Below are 23,927 nucleotides of genomic sequence, written 5' to 3' on the forward strand. Positions count from 1 at the left end.
ATATGGTTTAAAAAATTCGTTAAGAAATTTTACCGTTTGATTCCTCAATTTGTGAGAAAGGACTAAATCGCATAAAGTGAAAAAGTTATGTTCTATTAGCTAAAGGTATTAAATAGCTATAGAACTTTAATGTGGAGGTCCTTAGATGGTAATTAAGCCATAAATAATGATTGGGGCGGCATAATGACTGAAAGTGAATTAAATAGTATATTTTCAATGGCAATTTTGTAATTAAAGTGAAATTAAAACAAATTAAAGTGAGAGTAAAGCACTTTAATTTCATTTTCCTCTTCTTCACTTCAACGAACAGTAGAGCTATGGAGGGGTTTTAGTTTTGGCTTATTTCCTTTATAGGTGAGTATCGTTTGTCCCGTTTTTAATGATTTTTATATTTTCGGGATCGTTATAACTTGATCTAGCTAAATAGGGGACTAATTTGTAATATGATTTAAAGTATAGATTTTTGCCATGTGAGATTATTGGCTGTTTTTGAGGTTTAATGGAAGAAAATGAATCCTTGTTGTTGATTATACAACTTTTGTTAAATGATTTTTAGTGTCAAATAGGGATTAAATTGAGAAATATAAAAATTACGTGTTAACATGTGAAATTGTGAAAATTATATGCTGTTGTAGGCTTATAATATATTCAGTTAGGCTTGAGTTGGATGAAATTGCATGAATTTTGTTTTATGAGCCTAGGGACTAAATTGTAAAGAAGTTGAAATATTCGGGGCAAAAATATAATTTTTTCATAAAGTGAATTATAGGTTGTTTTTGGTACCATAAACAGTCGGCTAAGCTCAATTCTGGTTAAAAATGCTTAATTTGCATGTTTTGAGCTCAAGGACTAAATTAAATAAAAGTGAAACTTTAGGGGTAATTTTGTAAAAAGGTTAAAAGTATAGGGGTAAAATAGTAATTTTTCCATGACATGATATTGGATTGAATTGAATGAGATGAGTATTGAAATAGTTAAATGTGATGTTTTAGATCAAGATTTGACTAGGGTTTCAGCAACGATTCTGAAAGGCTCAGGTGTGGTTCGGCATCGAAATCGTATCAGGTTTGTACCCAAAACACAAAACACGAGGCATAAGAAAAAGCTGAGAAAAGCCACTATTGACGCCACATAGCCGTGTAGTAGGCTGTGTGGTGGGCCGTGTAGTGGCTCGAGTATGGCCAAGTGGGCCATACGAGCATATGGGCCCTATACTAGCATATGGGCCCCACACGAGCATATAGGCCCCAATGATCATATGGGCCCCACACGAGCATATGGGCCCCACACGAGCATATGGCCTCTACGCGGGCATGTAGACCCTACAAGGGCACTTGGGCCCCAAACGAGCACATGGGCCCCATATAGGCAAGTGGGCCCTACATGGGCATGCGAGCCCAATTATCTGAATTTTTTCCTAGGGTTGCACGGGCCGTCCTAAACGACTGTAGGCCTGCAGTAAGATTCTGTTTATTGATTAATGCATGTCTGCTACTGAAATGGGCTAAGGCCCAAATATTATCGACATTGAAATGGGCTTAGCCTGCATCGCATTGTTGATTGTTGTGATTGATCGAGCGTGTCGACATCGATCCGTATGACTATCTGTTATCTGTTTATAAAATCATGTTAAGCATGATTATCTGTATCAGCATGTTATGTTGCATTGCATGGGTTGAGATTGTTATTTTTGAGGAAGTGTAATGTACTGATATGGTCCACAGGTCGCACAAGACGACTGTGGACATACTGATGGCTTTAAGCCGTTCATATTACTGGTAGCTTTGCTGCAATACTATTTAGTGCCACAACCGGTGCTAATTTTGGTGTGTACGGATGGGTGGGTCGATTTTATCCCTACATGGTGTGTAAGGTTGGTACGGAGATTGTGTGTAGAGGTTGAATTGGTAGGACCTGCATACTGTTTACTGTTGCTGCACTGTTTACTGTTACTGTAATGGGCCAAGACCCGAGTATATGACTGCTTCTGTATTAAGATGGGCTAAAACCCAAACTGATTTTGCCACTGTACTGAAATGTACTGTTCTAAGGTTGCATGGGTCGCCCAAGATGACTGTGAACCTACTGTAGGGTTGGTAAACACTACTTAGACCCTTAAATGCGTGAACTGTATGTATGACGTATGTACTGAACATGATGACTATATGAACTGCTACTGAAACTGAAATGGGCTAAGGCCCGAACTGCTACTGAAACTGAAATGGGCTTAGGCCCATACTGCTTTTGACTGTTTGTTGTGATTGACTGAATGATTGTTTTCTGTGGGGATTACACACTGAGTTTATGTAAACTCACCCCTTTTTGTTTTATCTGTAGAAGAAATCCTCAGACTTAGACGGATCGGTGTGGCGGAGCCTCTTGGTGACCACATGTTCGAACTGATTGTGATTTTGCACTTAATAATTAAGTGTTGATTATTTTGGGTTTTATATTATGTAATGCGGTCTTTACGGACTGTTTTGTTTTGATTCAGTTGTTTAGACTGCGACTTTATGATTACATAATTGAAAAAAAAAAACTCAGAGTTTATCGAAAGCAAGGATTTTCTAAAAACTTGCATGATTTTCTAAACATGAACGATTTTACTTATAATAAGCTTCCGCTAAAATGATTTGTTTTGAGGCAAGTTGATTAATTGAATATATGTTTTGAATTAAATGAAAGCAACTAAGGAATTATGAGTGTAAGGTTTTATTGAGCTTCGTTTTCAAAATTCCTTCCTTGTGACACCGCCAGATTAGGCCATAACTGCTAGGCCGGGTTTGGGGTGCTACAATGAGAGATCCCACAAGTTATCATTTTATTTGTGGAATATCGAGAACATTTTATTCAATATAAAAATAACCTTAACAATCTAATGGCTATTTTCATTATACAATGGTTGGTGTGATGTCATATGTTTGTTATAATTTAAGGGTTTAAATGATTTTTAATAATTTTTAAGTTTTATAATTTATTAGAATTTTTGTAAGTTTTTACAAAATTTAAATAATTTTATTAGTTTTATTAGATTGTTTATAGTTTTATAATATTTATAAGTTTTTAAGATTTTATACATTTTCCAATTTTTATAAGTTTATATTAGTTTTATTTTTTAATATTTAATATTTTTATGATTTTTTAATAATATCTATATGTTTTTATAAAATTTTAAATATTTTATTAATTTTATAAAAATATATTTTATAATTTATTAGATTTATTATGTTTTGATAATATTTATAAGTTTTATTATTTTTAAAAAATTATACGCTTATATAAATTTTAATATTTTTAAATATTTAATATTTTTGCTATTTTTCCTATTTTAAAAATAAATTTTAATGATTTTTATAATTTATTATGATTTTTAATGTTTTATGATAAAATATTATATTAAATTAGAAGTTGTCATGTGTCATCATCCGATTGGCCTGTCGGTTTATTTTAATGATAACATGGTCAACCACATATTCTATTGATAAAAGGACTTAATTGATTATTTTAGATAATGGCAAGAATTCAATTGAATGTAATTTTAATATATAGAGACTTGATTGTTTTTTTTTTCATATTTTCTTAAATGCATTTTTCACACATAAATTCTTTTTTTTTTTTTTGGTGAAAGAAAAGAAATACAAAGTAAAAAACTTAGACCCTCAAAGGAGGATATTCAAACAATCTTAAACCAAGACTATTAGTATGAACTGACTTAGCCAGACTATCAGCAATTAAGTTTTTCTCTCGGGAAATATACTGAATTTTTCACTGCTCCATTTTCCTCAAGATAAGATGAATTTTTCGGACCAAGGAAGAGCTAGAGTTTTCCGAAGAATCCTCCAAGATGACATTAATGGCTTCAATATTGTCAGTTTGGATTAGGATTTTCCCAAGCACCTACACAGGATAAGGTTCAGCCCATCCAGTATACCCTAAAGCTATGCTTCCAAAACGGTGCAATTGCCCAAATATTTGGCGAACCCAATGATCCATTCACCATTATGATCTCTCACACAACCGCCATCCACAGCGAAGCCTTCATCAAACTTCACCGAACCATCTGTGTTCAAACACACCCAGCTATTAGGTAAAGGCCAATTATGAAGATGACTTCGTGCTTTATGAGATGAAGTCACTAAAATAGAGGAATATTGTCTCGCTCAGCTATAAGAGATTTTAATATTTTCACCAGCACTCCACGTAAGACATTAGAAAATGAGCAGGTTTCAATTTTTCCAAATACGCTACACGATAATCCCAAAGAGACATGGCCAATCAATTCCACCCCAAGAAGAAGAATGGCTCTGGAGATTGTTCTTCATCCAGTTGAGAAGAGATTCAGAATAGAAACTAGAAAGATCCTGCTGTGGAATGAGCATGTCCCAAATGCCTCTGGCAACATTGCAATATCTAAGTATATGCAAAACATCTTCATGATCATGCCCACAAGGGCCACATGCACTGGTACTCCCAAGACCTTGTCTTACCCTCTTAGCATTTGTTAAGAGACATTGTTTTAGAGCCAACCAGATGAAAAACTGAATCCGATGAGGGCCTTGAAATATCCATGGTATTTCCTAGAACCGATCTTTCAAGTTGAAAATGCCTTCACGAACCTTCTCATAAGAGCTTTTGAGAGAGAAAGAGCCAGTTGAGGTTGTTCCCCAAATAATCTGATCAGGACCTGACGAAGGATGCGGCAGTGGGACGCTTATTATTTTGTTGATAATTTCTTCAGGAACCCAAGGTCTGAAAAGATCTAACTACCATGAGCCATCACCTTAGAAATGGATCTCCATAAAAGCAGTAGCAAAAGAAAGAAAAAGAAAAACAATCCATCTCACCTATTTTTTGTCTTATGAATTTATTAAGGTTAAAATCTGGTATCATCCCCTGTATTTTATGAAAGTTATGGATTCAATCAGTGTATTTTAATTTGACCAAATTTAGTTCTTATACTTTTCAAATTAATAAATTTTAGTCGATATACTTTTTTTAATTTTGAAACTTTAATTAATCCTGACTCAAACAATAGTAATTAAATTCATTTGGTTAAATTCAATTATTAATCATGTATTATGCATGCAATTATAGATTTAGTATATATTTTGCAATTGGATCATTTTAAGTCTCACCATTTTTTGGATTTTTTTGTTTTTGAAATCTCAATATTGACGCAAATGACAACGATAATCCATTAACTGAATTCTTAATGAGTAAAATGTGAAAATAACAATCTAACATTGTATTAAACATATGATAATATGTTTACCCCATCGATTTTGAAAATGACAAAACTTAATAAATTTAACGGTTAATATTTGATGAGTTTGAAATTTTAAAATTTTAAAAATATATGAAGTAAAAATGATTAAATCGAACTAAATCCATTTTTATAATGTGTAGACTAATAGCAAAATTTAACTATTTTTGCTTGTGAGCCAGGAGTTTGATTGCCCCCGTCATAGCAAATTTTAAAATAATTCAGAATCCAATGTTAGAATCTAAACATGAAAAGTATCCTAAACAATCCGAACCCTTCATTTAAATCCTAACCAATCCGAACCCTTCATTTAAACCCTCGTTCGTCTATATAAGCAATCCTAAACAATCCGAAGCCTTCATGTCAATAATGAAGCAACAATTAGTTGGCTCCATATCAAGCTACTCTTGAAAGTTTCCATGTCAAGAGCATACGCTTGAAAGGCTCCATATCAAGCTACTCTTGAAAGTCTCCATATCAAAAGCCTGCTCTTAAAAGGCTCCATATCAAGCTACTCTTGAAAGTCTAGCCTGCTCTTAAAAGGCTTCATATCAAGCTACTCTTAAAAGGATCTCGGGGGATTAATCGCTAATCTTCCCTTTTCAACGCATCGGCAGCCGGTCTTCTCACTTCGTCTCTTCACTTCTGTAGACAAATCTAAGGAGTAAGTACTGCTTAATTTACCAGCTCATTTTTATCGCAGTCTATACATTTCCTGCTTTGATCTTGCAGAATTTCTTCTTTAATTACATGAGTAAATTTCGTTTCATAAGGTTTCCTTTTGATATTTTATATATTCGTTGTTTGATAGAACATTTCGGTGTGGTTGACTTTTGTTCTGAATTGGAAAAAAATGGAGTTTTTGTTTTGTTCAATGATCTAAATCTGATCTGAGTTAAAAGTTTCCCAGGTCTGTTCTAAATGAGTGAAAACCAGGACATCCCTAGCTCAATTGGGATTGCTTGGGACGCTGAAAGCGTGTATGTAGATGAAGTTTTCCGAATTCATCCAACCCATTAAATTATCTAATTTTTTATTCAGTCCATCTTTTCTATTCGATCCAATAAAATAAAAATATATTAAGAATAAAAAAATTTGCTTGAACCAGTTTGATTATAGTTCAGCCGATTCAGTTAATTCGATCAATTCATGGGTCAATCATTTGACCCCTTTTTCTAAATCAATATCTCTATCTGTTGTTGATTTAATTGATCCGATTGATGAGTCTGGTTTTGCAAACAATGCTATACATTTGAAGTGTAAAAATCGAGGCAACCTTACGAATATAGATGTAATAATGGTGAAGCGGGTGTGTATTTACCCCTTCTGACCCCAACTTGATTATATATCCAACATAATCCGATTTTGATTTGATTTGAAATTAAATATTAATTTAATTGTTTAAATTTTGATAAAAAATCAAAGTTACATTCAAATTTGACTTTAACTTAAATTGATATGACATTTTTTTATATTTTTATTATATAAATAATAATTTTAACTTGAATTATTTTTAATAATACTATAAATTGATTTTAGGTAAAGTTATACTAGAGCAAACATTAATAAAAATTTTATTATTGAATTTCTATTATAATTGTATACACATGGAAACTACATATTTAAAATATTGGTATGCGTTTAAAAATTACCTACGATAAATAAAATGTATGGTTTAAAACTAATAATAAAAATATATATGTAATATATATGAAATTAAAATTAAAAATAGTTTAATTAGTGAGTAAAATAAAATTTAAATAGGTAAATACATTATATTAAGAATATTAAATGCACTCAAATTATTTATCATGATATTGTCATTATTCTGTACATGTCAAAATGTTATAATGTTGATGAAAAAATTCAATCTAAAAATATAATTATAAAAATTCAATATTGAATTAACTTGGGATACAAATTCAATCCATGGCACTATTAATATGATAAAAATACGGGTCAAAACTTTTGTATAGTAATATTAAAATGTATAAAAAATAAATAAAGCATTGGCTGGAGTGGTAAAATTGAGGTTTTATGTTCGTTAATGGCATAAATCAAACCATTTCATTTGTAAGTTTTTATTGATTTTGTTTAAAAAGTAAAAAGATAAAAGTACTATTATAAGAAATATAACTTATTTGAAATATATAACTTTCCTCAACTTAGTTGGTGTTGAGTTGATTTGTAACATTAACTCAGTCTAAAAAGAAACATCATTGTCGACTAAGTTTTAACTTGATTGGTATGGGTATTATCATTAATATAAGAAGACGTGGGTTTGAGTGTACTGAAACACATCCTCTTCCTATTTATAGGTTGGAGAGAGATGAACCTATAATGAGATTGTTAAAAAAAACTTAATTTTACCATTTTTATTAAAAATAGAAATTAAAAAATCTCAAAATAGCAAGAAATTATTATGTCACGAAGAAATCAAATTCAAACCAACTAATATTTAACACGGATAACTCATCAAGTTAACTTTTATTTTAATCTTAGGCTCTGTTTATTTTTACTGAAAATAGTTTTCGAAAAATAATTTATAACATTTTTTGGTGTTTGGATGAATCTATGTAAAATATTTCTTGTTGTTTGACAAATTTTCTAAAAATATTTCATAAAACCTTTTATGGGAATAAGAGAATAATTTTATGTTGACTAAAAAACTTTTTATGTTGACCATTCTATTTTATATGAAACAAACATTGAAAAAAAGCTGAAATGAAAAATTTTTAGTTGAAATAAACGGAGTCTTAATATTGAAATATTTTAATTCAAACTCAAATTCAAGCTTAGACCTCATAATCAAACATAAATTTAATTTAATTTCTTACGAAATCGACCAATTCAATTTAAGGCCTTATTTTTTAGGGTGTTGAAAAGAAATTCAATGAACTGAAAATTAAAATTTTTAGCAAATTAATTTTTTAAACACATCTGATAACCCACAATGAAAACTGTTAAAATGTTTTTTTATCAAAAAATGTATGAACCAATCTAATTATATTTAATATTTAATTTTAGTTAATATACCAAACAAAATTTATTACTTAAATCCAACCCTTAGTTTTTCTTACTTATTTTTTCAATACTTAATTTCTTAATTTATTGAACATAGCATTAGTTTCAAATACCATAAACATCACACATGAAGAAAAGTAAATATAGAAAAGTCAAAGGACAAACACATTAAAGCCACTCTCATGGGGAGACGCAGCAAGCTAGAACAGCAACACAAACATTTGTTTTTGGGAAACTAATTTTTTGCGGTCGAATTGGGCAGATTTTGAATAACCAAATAGGCAAGCAAATTCTTCTTCAACAGTTTATCAGCAAATCCCACTTGAAAACCATATTTCTTAGCGTAATTAAGCGTAGCGCCCCACTTTTTCAACGTATCCCAGTCCAAATCCTCAACCGGAAACTCTTCCATCTCTTTGATCGCAGCGCAGACCGGAACTTGAGCGGGGATATGAAAAACATCAGTAGCTTTTCCTCGAGCTTTTTCGATTCGGATCGCAATAGGTTGGAGGTAGTTTGGAGTTTTCCCCCAAGCAGTTTTCTTTAAGGCCTGCTCCAAGCCTAGGAAATCTTTGTATTCCACTTTGTTGTTGTCCTTGTCGTAAAGTTGATTTTCCAAATCACGGAGTTTAGATAGTACTTCTTTTTCACGAGTTAGCATACTTACACGATCATCGGTTGAAGTAACTTTTTCCGACCATCGATGTGCAAAATAAAACTAAAACAGACAAATATGGAAAAGAAGTCATAAATTCAGAGCAATGAAATCAATGCTGTGCTAACTCTGGAAACAAAGATTTTGAATACAACATGAATTGTGAGAATGTTGTCTACATCATTAGAGTGTAAATGAAATCCTATTGCTCACAAATTGCTCGAGTTTAACTAAAAATAATTTGAATTTGATTTGGTAATTTTCGAGCCGAGTTTAAACTTGAGAAGCTTGAGCTATTAATATCGAGCTGAATTCGAGATTAATAATACTTAAATTGAACAACTCGTGAGTCATATCGAGCTTTTTCATATTTTTATATTATAAAATTATGTTATTGGCCTTATTATATTATTAAACTTAAGCTTAATTATTGAGCCAATATCAGGCTCGAATAATTCAATTATATCTCAAGTTGAGTATTAAATTTCAAATTTCGACTTGAGCTTGAGCTTGGCACTATTTAGACTCACTCGGCTCAATTACACCCCTATACATGACTACATAGAACTCAATTGAGAATTGATGTGTGGTTATGTATTTGAAATTTCATGTTTGTTTTATGTAAGCCCTCAAAAACCAAGTTAGAGAATTAAATTAGAGATTAGATGATGTAATTAAACTTAGTAAATAGATTCTAATCATTGATGTACCTCTGATAGTTGTCGATCAAGTTCTTCAATCTTCTCTCCAACTAGAAGCAGTCGCCACTTCGCCTCGTCTTCTGCTAATACAGCATCCTTGTGCTTGCGGTCAATTTCTTGGATCTCTTGCTTAATCACTAGGAGATCAGATTGCATTGGCCATTGCATTTTGATTTGGTCGATATAGCAGAGAATTTGTTGAGAACCTTTCATTCCCGTGAACTTAGTGACTATCGGCACATCGTCGAGACATTGAGAAGCTTTCGTCACCATCGTCGCCATTTTCTTCATGCCTTCCAACTTTCTTTCCCAATTCAACTTCCTTTCCCAATCTGTTATCTTGCCATTCTTTTCACACAAAACCGGTATTAAGAGACAATCTAGACAGGGACCATTTTGGAAATAAAATCCAGATTTTGAGGCTAAGACACAAACAAATTTTAAAACTAAAGAACCCAACATGAATAAAAATCCACTCGTTCAAGTTCGACTCATTTACCGTCCTACTTGCATCCTAATCTTTTTAGTGGGATTATTTTAGGTTTATAATAATTAAAAAAACAAAACAAATTGAAAATGAATTAGTAAGTTCGATTAAGAGACTTACGTTATTTATCCGTCTTTGGGTTCGATCATCGTAAAATTTCCCTATTTTTTGCGCATATCCCCACTTGATTAACTTTTTCAAAAGGCTTTCTTTCCTTTTTGATTTTCGCTGTAGCTGGGAAGTTAATGCTTCTCTCTGGTGCTGGAGTTGCCTCTGTTTCCTTATTCTTTTTCTTTCTTGTCTCAATAATACATCAGAAACAAGTTTCCGATTTCTTTTCTTGCTTCCAGTCAATAAAAACTGAAGCTCGAATTCTTCCATGCCATAATCTGAGAAATTTAAAGATTTCCCAATTCAGAACAACAGAAGAATTATAAAGAAGGATATGATAGCGAATTAGTAGATTTAGGAGTACTTACAGGTTTCATGTATCTATATCGGTGAAGAGAAGAGAGAGAAAAGGCCGCCGCCGCCGAAGAGTAAAGCAGGAGAAACAGAGGAATTCGTTGGTTAGAGAAAGTATATCTTTAGTTCAAGATTTTGAATAGAATTTAATGATCTTAATTTTACAACCCATTTTTGAGATTGAAAGTAAACTGATTTGAGACGTACCTTTTCCGTCGTCTTCATCCTACTAGAAAAACCTGCTACAAAAGTTGTGCTCATTGCAGCCATGAAAGGGGTATTAACAAGCAGTTGCTTGGCAAAGTTAAACATGTCGAGCGCCATTTTGAGGGAAGTTAACCTGTTCTTAATGGCCTGAATTTCAGCGCTCATTGTGGCACGGTAAACACAATTGTTTGCCCTTAACCAGCAAAAGGGACGGCTACTCAAAACATCTAAAGATAACACATCGAGCAAGTCCTCGGCATCATAAAGTGCATCTTTCACCTTTTCAAACCAAGCTGTGAAATTGCTGGTAGCAGATCGCTCTTCGGCGTAAGGAAGCATATTCTTGATTGTAGCGACGGTGATTCTTAGGTCGCTGAGGTCAGAGTGGACATACCACGACATTTCAGAGAGAATAAGGGAGGTCAATTTGTTTATGACAATATCGGCCAAGGTGAACACAACTTCCCCCATTGATGGTTCAATCAGAAATCAGTGCAAAAATTGCTTGACTATTGCAAGAGGAAGAAAGTGAAATAGTGAATAGAAGGAGATGAAACTTCAGGGTTGTAGAGACCACCAAACAATACAATATAATAAAAGTAATGTCGGTAGATGAGAAACGGTCCCACCATGGACTTTTATATTATCGCGCGCGCATATTACAGTGGCTTCTCGCGATGAGAAACAATATTAATTGTTTTTATCCATTACTGTCGAAATGAACTAAAATAGTCGTCCTAGAAAAATTGTAATGACTTTACCAAAAAAAAAAAATCATTTAAAAATAATAATGTGGTAAAAAAACTTATTTTCTAATTCAAATCGCTAAATACCGACCATTTTAAAAATACAGTCAAACCTTATTACCTAACCACACTACGCACGCGTTTTCGTTGAAGCATATGGCGCCATGGTTGCCTGCTAACTTTCCAATAGTATTCTCGCTTCAAATTTACATACAGGAAGTTATCTCGAGCTTTCTGTGATGGAAGTTGACCTTATTTTTAATTCCATCTCATTGAAGAACGGTTTCGTTTCTTCAATTTTACTCTCACACATCACACCCTGCTCTCTCTTTCCTTCACTGCAGCAGAAGTAAGTACAGATCACATCTTGATTTGATTTTGCATAATTTCTTTACTTTGATTCATCATCGTCCCATATGGTTTTGTTTTGCTGATTTAAAAGAAGTTTTTGATGCTGTTGACCTGCAACTTGTTTGTGTTTTTTCTGTTACTTTTCATTTCAATGATTTGATTAAATTTCTCAGATCTGTGTCAAGTTGTACATGGCTAACATATCATTCCCAGAAGCTAAGTATGGAGAGATTTCAGACTTGTCACAGCATGAGAGGGTGCCACCGGCAACCAATCCGGACTTTGAAGAGAGAGATATCTCAGATGAAAACCCCTTGATGCTGAGGGCAGGCATGAAAAGAGGCTTACCAGGAGCTGAAGAACAAGTCAGAAAGAAACAGAACCTGTCCCAACATCAACCAAAGTCCAATAGTAAAAAATTAAGCTTGGAAGAGCTTATAGAAAAAAAATCTGTGTCGGAAATAAGGAAAATATTCGAAGATCGGATTAACAGGTTGATTAAGAATGTAAGGTGTCCTAATTGAATTTAATAATTCATATTAAATTCATATTACTGTTATTTATTTTTTTATATATATTGAAGGTAAAAAAAAATTGTCACTAGCACTGACTAGGACCAAGTGGATTTTGCATTTTAGGTAGAATTGATTATGGATGAGGTAAAAATATAGGCTCGAAAATAGATTTAGACAAAAAATAATGTCCATTTTCTAAACAGGTCGAGCCTCGGGCAAGATTTTTTGGCCTGAGTTCAGTCTAGCTTGAATTTGACTTGAATTTTTTTTCTCTATTGCTATTTTGCTGTGATTTTGCTATTATATTGCTACTATTTTATTGTTATTGTTGGGATATTATATAACTCTTGTTTTATTGTTAATTTTGCTATTATTTTAGAGGTATTTACTTGTTAAATTGTAATTATATATCTTAGTGCTATTTAAGTATAAAAACTTTTTTATTATGTATTTTCAATTTGTTAGAAAATATTATTGTTTGAAAAGCTAGTTGTTTATCCAATTTTTTGTTTGAAATTATTGTTTGGATTGAAAATTACTTTTCAAGTTCAGTAGTAAACAAAATCTAATTAAGATTTGTGAGCTGTTTTTACTTTCAAAGTTGACAATATATTGTAGGAGATGATCCAAAAAATCCTTGTGATGACAATGTAAATATATTTGTTTCTTTTAACACCTTTTTTGTGTGTATATTTTGGGGAAGGAAGGACATGAAGATAGACATGGTATCAGTGCTTGGCGAGCAATGGCCAGTGCGACCGGATATCCTGGGCATTAAGGAAAAGCTTCAAGCAACAGCTAATGGCAAATTAGCTATACAAGAGGCAAAGAACAGATTGCTTGCAGTAGGACGCGAGTTTGAAGAGTTAGAAATTCAACGTAAAACAGTATGTTTAATTTTTACAAATTTAATTACTCAATTTAAGAGTGGGTTTGGATGGAAGGTGCGTTTACCCATGATTAATGTAAAAAATAATGGTGACGGTGAGATTAGATACTATAACGAAATTGTAGTGTGAGACAAAAAATAAACTAAACGTACCGAACCGTCCATCCAAATTTAACTTTAGTCTCCAATCTAACTTTAACTTTTTAATTTGGTTTTTCAGCCCTCAACAACAGCTGAGAACTCTGATCTTCATATGGTATGCGTAATCTTTTGTTTAATTTAATGACGATGTGTAATGTTATGATTTATTGATGATATATGAAATTTACATATCGGCGGTACATTAAGTATTATTCCTTATAATAATTCTCTTTTCTTATACACTAGAATTATTTTTAGACGTTGCAAAAGTCAAAATTTTAACTATGTTACTTGAATACGAATATAGATATCAAATATAAAAATTTATGTCTAGCATATACTTGTTCATTTTTCTAATTTTTTAATGCATTTAGAAGAATTTGGAAGACCATATTTGATACCTATATTTGCATATGTATTGCTACTTTAATATAATCATAATTTCTTTTTCACTATAGTTGTTTTCACAGACTTAGAAATAAGACATTAGATATGGGTTCATGTACGTTTATCTTTTTTAAGTTTTCTTTTCTTTTGTCGATTGAATTTTAGTTCGATTAGTATGTATATAGTTGTCAATGTAAGAGAATATTGGTTTGAGTGTGTTGAAGTACATTATCTTCCTATTTATGGGTTACGAGTGGCTATGAATAGTTCTAGATATTATTTAAAAAAAAACAGATATGATCAGAATTTATAACGAGATTGTTAAAAGAAAAAATCTTTTATTTATTTTTATCTTAATGCCTCATGTCATTCTTGAACTTGCCTTCTTGCTTCTTTCCAGTTAAATTTCAGAATAACATCATGAATACTTTGAATTTATATTTCTTTTAAATTTCAGGATAACATCAAGGAGACATTAAAGAAACAGGTATGATTTATGTGTGTATATATATATATATATATAATGCATTAGACATCAGCTGACCCAAGTAGTATTTGAGAACCACCAACCAAAACTATTTGGTAACATTATTTAGGTTTCAAAAAATTTTATTGTTGTTAATTGAGCTTTAATTCGGTTGGTATCGATGTTGAAAATTGAAAAATTATAAGTATGTAAACATTTTGAAATTTAAACCCCAAAAGTTACCTTACGAAAAAAAATCTTTTTACCCCTAAAAAAATCAGATTTAATCTTTTTATCCCTGTATCATACAATCAGATTTTCCTTTTTGTTTCAGCTTTTTACCCCTAAAAAAAATCAAATCTAATTGAAAATGCCAAAAATAAGGAAAAAAATCTGATTCATAATCTTCTTATACATACCATTCTCATACTTTATGGTTTTCTATGTATATTGTTTCAGCTTTCTTCAGGGCCTATTACTGTTGATGAAGATTTTGATCTTGAAAATTGTTTTGATTTTCAAAGCCTCCCAGATTTTGATTTTGACAAAAGTTTCCGACCTCCTGATAATCTCCGGTCTGCTTTTACTGATTTGGAAAAGCAACTTTATGAAAAAGGCAACAACCAAGTGGGGGTAGAACATTTCCCAGGCTTAGCAGAAGAGTTGCAAAATACTGGTTGGGGAAAAACTCCGAGCTCCTTTGAATCTATTGCGGCTCGAATTGAAAAGGATCGTGGAAAAGTTACTGAAGTTGGCCATATTGCTGCTCAAGTTCTGGTTTGTGCTGCAGTAAAAGAGATGGAAGAGTTTTCAGTTGAGAAATTGGACATGGAGATGTTGAAAAAGTGGGGGGCAACACTTAACAAGGCTAAGGAACTTGGTTTTCAGGTGGGATTTGCTGATAATTTGTTAAGGAAGAATTCGTATGCCTACTTTGGTTACAAAACAACCTTGGACGAGGCTAAAGAAAAGGAGGTCTGAGAAATCAAAGGTGGCTTAGCTCGCATGGTTGAGAATCAAAGGGTGTTTTCCATTTGCAGCAAAATTCACTGAACTTATTTGGTTTGATGGACTTTGCGTTTCTATATTTACTTTCCTCTATTTGAACTTAATGGTTTTGGGTGTCTTGCATGGACTTGGTGTTTTGCAATATAACTTATACTATATGGTTTTTTGAGACATTGATATATTTCATCACCATGTGCTAATCTATGAAATTGTGTTAGTTATTTTACCTAGTTTATTAGATTAAATAGGCAGGTTTTGAAGAGGGATGATTTTTTTACTGACATGTCAAGAAAAACACGTCCAACTTTGAAAATTCTAAAAAGAACTCGTCCAGCTAGATACACTTTCCTTGACATGTCAGCAAAAAGCGCATCCAACCCTCTCAAAAATCAATCTATTTCCCTAAATTTTGAAAAAAAAAGACCTATTTGACTAATTAATAAAATTGACATATATTGCCCATTTAGCCTGTTTATTATGTTAAAATGGTATTTAAAATGTTTTATGTTTGAGCACATTTTCATAGGTTAATTCGATTCGAAATCGTAAAATTAACCGAATTAACTGAACTTAATAAATAATATTTTATATTATATGTATTAGGCTATTCGGTTAATTGGATTAATTTGGTTAATTCGGCCAAATGAACATTATTGATTTATTTTTTTGATATGTTTTATACTTTTTTTAAAAAACAAAAACATATAAATTTCGGTTGACCGACCGAATAAACCTAAATATTTCTGTTCGATTAATTTTTTTTCAAATTTAATTCGATTAATGGTTAAAGGATTAAAAAGTTCAATTAATTTGGTTAATCCTAGTTCGGTTCGGTTAACTGTTTAAACACCCCTAAGTGTCAGACTTGAGTGTGAGTGATAATATGGGTATGTATACTTAGTTCTTATTAAAAAAATTCATATATTTAAACCATCCTTGAATGTCATATCCCCTTATATGTGTGTCATATTCGAGTACTTCATGAAAAATAAAAAAATCTGAGCAACATTGTAACACCACAAGTGAATTCAAATACCATAAAATTTTAACTTAATTCACGATTTAACCCTTAAATTATACTCAATTCTTTAATCACGTCCATCAATTGTTTAGTAGCAAAGTAGGCAAGCAACTTGGTCTTCAACATATTATCAACAAATCCCACTTGAAAACTAATTTCTTTGGCCATATCAAGAGTTGCCACACACTTTTTCAATGTATACCACTCTAGCTAGATCCTCACCCAGAAAATCTTCCATTTCTTAGATTGTAGTGCAAACCAGAGCTTGAATACCTATATGAGAAACCTCAGTAGCTTTTCCATGAGTTTTTTCGATTCGGATCGCAATAGGTTTGAGGTAGTTCAAAATCCGGAAAAGTTCAAAATTTCAGTGAGTATTTGAGTTTTCCGATCACCGGAATTTAAACATAAAAGACAAAGAGGAAAAAAAAAAGGTTTTGGAAATTGTTTTAAGAAAAATGACAAAAAAAAAAAGGTGGCTTTTATGTTACTTAAAAGAGGGGATCCGTCCGTTGACCCGTTTGTGTCCCCCTGGATCTGCATGTTTTTGTTGGAAGGCTTAATATCTATTTTGGTCCTCCATTGTTTGTCAGACGTGTGATTTGGTCCTTAATTCAGTTTTAATTAATATAATTTGATTCTGATTTAATTTTAATTTAGTCTGTTTTACTGATTCGAATATTTTGTGTGTGTATATTTGGTGAAAAGAGGAAAGCCTTTGATTTTGTTCTCAACTGTCACGACCAAATCGAATCACATGAATGACCTGTGCGATCTGATGTTCGAGACATTATGAAAAAGTACCAAGAAATCAAGAGTGAGCACGAGGATGGAAAATTAACAGAAGATAAGGTGGATATTGCTCGAATTAGTAGAGAAGCTTAAGAAACTCGAACAACGATCAAAGAGGTACATCAATGTTTGAAACTCAAAGACAATGCTAAGTTTGACTCAAAGTCTTAAATTTTTTGGTGTTTTCAGGACTTGGATAAAGTGAGGGAACTTTATCCTACCTTTGTTAAAAATATGGTACATGCACACTTCTTATTCATATTAACCTATATATATAATCCCCTTGGCTAGATGGGTAAATTTTCTTTTATGCCCTCTCATAAATTAAAACATTAAATTTAAGTCTTTTTAGCCTTTTAATTAAATGGAAAATTTTAATTTTTAGCCCTATGAAAAGTTAATAATTTAATCTAAGCCTTTTTTAACACTATTTTTTAGCATTGGCCCTTCCAAAATTTTATAAGGAGTTAAGAAAAAAAGATTCAAATCTCACGTCCTAAATAACTAGAATCAGCAGTATCCTACAAAACTCGATAGTATAGGCTTAAAATTTGCCTAAACCTGTCAATATTTTAAACAGACTTAATTCTTTTATCCAAAGCCGCCTAAATTCTAGGTAGGTAGCCCGACCTATGAAGTTAACAAACGGTAACGGTTTCTCCAAATAGCAATTGATAAATTGAATTCCAAAAATAGTACATAAATGTAATTATTTTCCAAATCTAAGAAATTATTGTATTGTTGTTTAGTAATGGATTTGAGATTTCATGTTTTTTTTTTTTAGGATGAAGAATTAGTATTACAACTAGACTTATTGATTTGAAGAATCAAGTTTATGACAAAAACAACAACAACAAAGTGGAGTTCAAAGATTTCCAAGGCTTAGAACAAGCATTAAACAACACTGCTCGGGGGAAAATTCCAGACTACCTCGAGCCTATTGCAATATGTATCGAAAATGTTCGAAGAAAAAAAAGCTACTGAGATTCGAAATCGAAACATGAATTCTGGTTTGTACTGCAACAGAAGAGATCCTTAATCAAAGGTTGTTTTGCAGTTGCAGACTTGCTGTAAAATCTTCAGTAAAATCACCATTAGAGAATGGTTTTTAATTCGTTTTGTCATTGACTTTGGGGGTTTTCTATACGAAGTTTATGGTTTTCAATATAATTGTATTCGAGATTAAGATTAAATTGCTAAGAGTTGGTTTGATTAGATTATTTTATGTAAATTTACTAATAGACTTAAAAGATAAGCACCTATAACAGTTGTTTGATACTGAGTTTGTTGAGATGGAAAGTATCTAGGCAGCCTAAAATAAAAAATTTAACTTTTAGTCCCATTATAATTTATAAAATTTTAAATTAATATATGATAAAATTATATTTTAACCCTTTAAAAATGATAAAACTTTGAATTAATTATTTAAAATTATAAAGATATAAACTATTAAAATGATAAAATTGTATTTTAACTCTCGTAAAATTATATAATTTAATTATGGTTCTTCTCAAAAATTTTTTTTTTTTGGTAAACACTGGATCGTATGGGCGCCATCTTTCCATCGTAATCTCTAAGCAGGTAAATTTCTCTCTATATCATCAATTTCCTTGAGGTATTCTCTTAGGAAAACAACTGATGCATGTGAAGATTTTTTAATCCCTTCATGCATCTCTTTATTCCTTGTTGCCCAAATGACCTAAGGAGCACAGAACACTGTTCTACATTTGCGTGCTGAAATGGTAGACACAATATCCATTAACCAGTCTCTAAATCCACTCTGTAATACATCCTGATTCCATGTTTTTTTCTAACTGCTGCCATATTTCTTTTACAGTGATAAAGTCTTGGAAATCATGCTCTGTCGTTTCAGTTCCATCTGAGCATCAAGGACAGACTGTTGAACTTCGAAGCCTTCTGTAATGGAGATTACAATACGTTGGAATGTAGTTATTAAATAGCCTCCATATTGTAATCTTAATTTTTTATGGCAAATCTGTCTGCCACAACTTCTTGTAGAAAATGGTGTGATCATTATTGTACTGTCTGTTGTTCCAATAGGGTCGGAAGCGTGTAAATTATTGTACTAAAAAATCACACAAAGTTCAATTCCCAGGGAAGAGAGGTGGATCACAAGGATCTCTTAAATACCAAGTCTTTCCTTAGTCAGAATATTCCTTCTAACGTAATTTAATAGCACAATTAAATACTACTATTATACCCTCAAATATTGAAAGAAAAATAGGACAAAAAGAACACAAGAGTTTTAACGAGGTTCGGTAAATTATACCTACGTCCTCGGGCACTAACACCAGATGATAACTTTACTATCTCCAAAATATTACAAACAAATAGAATTCCTTAAGAATTCTCAAATGGGAGAAGAGAGAAAACTAAGAGAGAAAGACTGGTTGGGATGGTTAAAAATGAGAAATGGTTAGGCCTATTTATAGTTGAGGTTCAGGGACTAACTTGCAAATGGCCTAAAAAATTAGGGACCAAAATTGCAATTATCCCATTCAACTTTAAACAAATTGCCTATCATTTTTTTCTTTCGGTGCCACTTGCACCTCCCATTTTTGACTTTTCAACACCCTTTTTTTTTTTTTAATTTGACTTTTCAACAATCTCCACCTTGAAGATTTGATTAGGATAATCACATCTTCACACACTTCCTTCAACTCCCCAAATTCGATAAAGCTATCTTTTGTAGTGCCTCCAAATGCGCTCTCGAGCGCCATACACCTGAAGGTGCTCAAATTCTTAGGATGTTAATCAAGTTCAAACAATGATTAAACTTGATTGTTGTTACCACCTTGGTCATCATATCTGCGGGATTATCTGCTGTCGGAATCTTCTGAAGTAGAATTTTTCCTTTTTCAAAGACTTCCCGCACAAAGTGATATCTTACGTCGATATGCTTGGTTCTTGAATGATATACTTGATTTTTTGCTAAATGAATAGCGCTCTGACTGTCACAATATAAACTTATGTGACTTTGAACAACTCCCAAGTCTTTCAACAATCCATTAAGCCAAATAGCCTCCTTAACAGCTTCTGTAACTGCCATATATTCCGCTTCTGTAGTAGACACAGCTACTGTAGACTGTAAGGTAGACTTCCAACTCACTGGAGCTTTCGCAAGAGTAAACAGATACCCCGTAGTTGAACGACGTTTATCTAAATCACCAGCAAAGTCGGAATCAACATATCCGACTACAAACTGACCAAGTGCTTCATCCTGTTCAAAAATTAAACCAACATCTACGGTTTTTCGAAGATACCGTAGAATCCATTTCTGACTTGCCAATGTCCTTTTCGAGGATCATGCATATACATGCTCACAACTCCAACAACTTGTGAAATGTCAGCCAGCGTACACACCATCGCATACATCAAACTCCCAACCGCATTAGCATATGGGACTTTTGCCATATATTCTCTTTCTTCTTCGGGTTTGGAGATAATTGAGCACTAAGTTTCAAATGAGAAGCAAGTGGGGTACTTACATGTTTTGTGTTTTCATTTACACCAAAACATTGTAATACCTTTTCAGATATTGCTTCGATTCAAACAAAGCTTGCCTCTCTGTCTATCTCTACTTATCTCCATGCCGAGAATCTTCTTGGCCTCACCTAGATCTTTCATCTCGAACTCTTGATTCAACTGAGCCTTCACTTATCTATCTCTTTTGGCTCTTGAGCGATTAACATATCATCAACATACAAGAGTAGATAAATGAAAGATCCGTCATGCAACTTCTCGCAAATACACACAATTGTCATATTTGCTTCTTGTGTATACGCTTTTCATAAAGCTATCAAATCGCTTGTACCATCGCCTCGGGATTGCTTCAATCCATATAGCGATTTGTTCACTTACAAACCCAATTTCTACCACCAAGATCTGTGTATCCTTCGGTGAGTCATATAGATCTCCTCTTCTAACTCACCATGCAAGAAAGCCGTCTTAACATCAAGTTGAGCTAGCTCCAAATTCAATTGTGCTACCAAGGCCAACAAAATTCGATGGAGGAATGCTTCACAACAGGGAAAATACATCATTGTAGTCAATTCCTCCTTCGGCGTAGCCTTTAGCTACCAATCTTGCCTTGTAGCGAATATCTTTCTTGCTAGGAGATCCATCTTTCTTTCGAATACCCATTTGCATCCGATTGCCCTTTACCTTTCGGTAATTGCGCCAACTCCCAAGTATTGTTCTTCAGAGAGATTGCATTTCTTCATCCATGGCGCATTTCCATTTGTCACTTTCTAAGCTTTGCATTGCTTCTTGATAAGTGACAGAATATCATCATCAATAACGGAAGGCGAGGCCACCATATCGAGAATCGAGCGTGTTTACGAATTTCTCTCCTTGGCCTTGCAATCGCAATCGGTTCGTGTACTTAATGGTTCTTGGGTCGATCCTCTTCAACCTCTAATTCCTCCATTGTGGTGGAGAATTAGACTTATTAATCGGGCAAATCCCCATCTGCTCAAACTCCACTGTTTTGGAGTACACTCCACTGTTGTGGAGTATCGCTCGTCTGAATATCTTTATCTGCTACATTTTTCAATGTGGCAGATTCATCAAAGGTAACATCTCTACTACAGATCATTTTCTTTGTGTCTAAGCACCAAAGACGAAATCCCTTCACTCCAGAAGTGATTCCCATAAAGAGAGCTTTCTTTGCCCTCGGATCTAACTTTGACTCCTTCATATGGTAATATGCAGTGGATCCAAACATATGTAAGGAATCATAATCTGTAGCCGGTTTTCCAGACCATACCTCCATAGGAGTTTTTCTTTCTAATGCAGATGATGGCAAATGATTAACAAGATGGCCAGCGTATGTCACAGCCTCAGCCCAAAATTGCTTGCCCAACCCAGCATTGGACAACATACATCAAACTTTCTCCAGCAATGTTCGATTCATACGCTCTGCCACTCCATTCTGCTGTGGTGTATCCGTAATTGTAAAGTGTCGAACAATACCATACTCTTGGCACACATTGAAGAACGGATCACTTCTATATTCCCCTCCATTGTCCGTCCTAAGCCGCTTGATTTTCTTGCCAGTCTGGTTTTCGATCATAGTTTTCCATTTAAGAAAAACTCCAAGCACTTCATCTTTAGTTTTCATGGTATACACCCAAACTCTTCTGGAAAAGTCATCAACAAAAGTAACAAAGTAGTGTTTTCCTCCCAATGAAGGTGTTTTGGAAGGCCCCCACACATCTGAGTGAACATATTCCAAAATACCTTTTGTATTATGGATAGCAGTGCCGAATTTCACTCTCTTTTGCTTTCCCAGAACACAATGCTCGCAAAATTTTAATTTGCAAGCCTTTACACCTTTCAACAATCCTTGCTTTGCTAGAATTTGCAAGGATTTTTCGCTGGCATGTCCCAACTTCATATGCCACAACTGCATTGAGTCCAAGTCTTTGTTACCGGAAGCTGCAGCGACTGCTCCAATAACTGTACTACCTTGGTAGTAATACAAGTTATTTTTCCTGATGCCCTTCAATATCACAAGTGCCCCAGATGTCACTTTCAAAATCCCATCTCTCATAGTAACAACTGAACCATTAGATTCAATGGCTCCCAATGAGATGAGATTTTCTTCAAAGCTGGCACGCATCAACATCGTCGAACTCGGTTGATCCATCTTTATTCTTTAATTGGATTGAACCTATTCCAACAGTTTTACAGGCATTGTCATTGCCCATATAAACAACTCCTCCATTTAGTTCTACTAAATCAAAGAACCACTCCCGGTTAGGGGACATATGATAGGTACAACCCGAATCCAATATCCACTCATCTGAATGGAACGACGATGATGATGCAACCAGTGATAGTTCAGAGTCACTGGTATCATGCTTTACAACACAAGCATCTACAGTAGCTTTTCCCTTATTCTTCAGCTTTGGACAATTTTTCTTCCAATGGCCTTTCTCATGACAAAAGGCACATTCATCTTTCCCGAGCCTAGACTTTGACTTTGATCTCCCCTTTTGAGTTTTCTTCCTAGTGTATGAGCGACCTCGGACTACTAAAGCTTCTGTATCTCTGATTGAGTTTTTCTGTTTGTCCTTCTTTCTCTGTTCATAACTGTATAAGGCCGCATAGACTTCGGTCAGAGATATATCACTCCTGCCATGAAGTAGAGTAGTTTCTAGGAACTCAAACTCCTCAGGAAGTGACCCCAACAGCATCAAAGCCAAATCTTCATCTTTGAATGTCTCATCCATATTCAGCAAATCAGTGACTAACTGATTAAATTTGGTGATGTGATCATTCATTGTGGTACTTGGGACATATGTGAAGCGAAACAGTCTTTTCTTCAAGTGGAGCTTATTTTGACTGCTTTTCTTCAAAAAATTTTCTTCAAGTGCCACCCACAACTTATTTGCAGAAGTTTCCTTTGAAAAAGCATACCTCTGCTCTCGAGAAAGGCATGATCGAATTGTGCCACATGCCAACCGATTGATCGCCTTCCAATCTTTCTCCTGTACATCATCTGGTTTCTCTTCATCAATGGCAATGTCTAGACCCTGCTGAAAAAGGGCATTTAGAACCTCACTTTGCCACATACCAAAATGACCCGTGCCATCAAAGATCTCCACGGCCAATCTTGCATTTGCAATTGTCGGTCTTGTCCACATGGACGATGTTGAAGCTCCTACACCAACCGTTTTCTCCATAATCTTTCAATATACCTAAGGAAATCTTTCTGATGTGGAAGATCGGTTTAAGCGCAACCACAGAGCATACTACGATTAACCTTCGCTCTTGATACCACT

General features: G+C 33.5%; 2 protein-coding genes and 1 long non-coding RNA gene across 5 annotated transcripts; 2 read left to right on the plus strand and 1 right to left on the minus strand.

The window, feature by feature from the left end:
- The first annotated feature begins 238 nt into the window (after nucleotides 1-238).
- On the plus strand, nucleotides 239-2,556 carry LOC108473260 (uncharacterized). Its single transcript, XR_001869708.2, has 3 exons — nucleotides 239-354; nucleotides 993-1,065; nucleotides 1,725-2,556. It is a non-coding gene; the product is annotated as an uncharacterized LOC108473260 (long non-coding RNA).
- Nucleotides 2,557-5,611: 3,055 nt separating this feature from the next.
- Nucleotides 5,612-15,514, plus strand: LOC108470893 (uncharacterized). 3 transcript variants are annotated; one of them, XM_017772405.2, is made up of 6 exons: nucleotides 5,612-5,927; nucleotides 12,073-12,405; nucleotides 13,122-13,301; nucleotides 13,524-13,559; nucleotides 14,289-14,318; nucleotides 14,757-15,514. In XM_017772405.2, the coding sequence occupies exons 2-6, from the start codon at nucleotides 12,091-12,093 to the stop codon at nucleotides 15,276-15,278; spliced, it is 1,083 nt and encodes a 360-aa protein (XP_017627894.1). In that variant the 5' UTR covers nucleotides 5,612-5,927; nucleotides 12,073-12,090; the 3' UTR covers nucleotides 15,279-15,514. The 3 variants fall into 3 exon arrangements, with proteins under 3 accessions (XP_017627894.1, XP_052877512.1, XP_017627893.1); XM_017772404.2 differs by lacking the exon at nucleotides 5,612-5,927 and adding an exon at nucleotides 11,636-11,897; XM_053021552.1 differs by lacking the exon at nucleotides 12,073-12,405.
- LOC108470892 (uncharacterized) lies at nucleotides 8,334-10,724 on the minus strand. Its single transcript, XM_017772403.2, has 4 exons — nucleotides 10,610-10,724; nucleotides 10,251-10,519; nucleotides 9,653-9,991; nucleotides 8,334-9,005 (listed from the first exon to the last, which is right to left on the minus strand). Exons 2-4 carry the CDS (start codon nucleotides 10,509-10,511, stop codon nucleotides 8,523-8,525), a joined length of 1,083 nt encoding a protein of 360 aa, XP_017627892.2. The 5' UTR covers nucleotides 10,512-10,519; nucleotides 10,610-10,724; the 3' UTR covers nucleotides 8,334-8,522.
- Nucleotides 15,515-23,927: the final 8,413 nt, after the last annotated feature.

This window comes from Gossypium arboreum, chromosome 11, assembly GCF_025698485.1.
Source record: "Gossypium arboreum isolate Shixiya-1 chromosome 11, ASM2569848v2, whole genome shotgun sequence".
Taxonomy (NCBI): Eukaryota; Viridiplantae; Streptophyta; class Magnoliopsida; order Malvales; family Malvaceae; genus Gossypium; species Gossypium arboreum.

Excerpts from the sequence above, each read along its gene's own strand:
- LOC108470892 (XM_017772403.2), bottom strand. The coding sequence starts at position 10,511 with ATGGAAGAATTCGAGCTTCAGTTTTTATTGACTGGAAGCAAGAAAAGA. Across the intron at positions 9,992-10,250 it reads CCCAAAGACGGATAAATAAC|AATGGCAAGATAACAGATTG; the intron begins GTAAGTCTCTTA and ends TTGTGTGAAAAG. Across the intron at positions 9,006-9,652 it reads TTGATCGACAACTATCAGAG|TTTTATTTTGCACATCGATG; the intron begins GTACATCAATGA and ends TGTCTGTTTTAG.
- LOC108470893 (XM_017772405.2), top strand. The coding sequence starts at position 12,091 with ATGGCTAACATATCATTCCCAGAAGCTAAGTATGGAGAGATTTCAGAC. Across the intron at positions 13,302-13,523 it reads TAGAAATTCAACGTAAAACA|CCCTCAACAACAGCTGAGAA; the intron begins GTATGTTTAATT and ends TTGGTTTTTCAG. Across the intron at positions 14,319-14,756 it reads AGGAGACATTAAAGAAACAG|CTTTCTTCAGGGCCTATTAC; the intron begins GTATGATTTATG and ends ATATTGTTTCAG.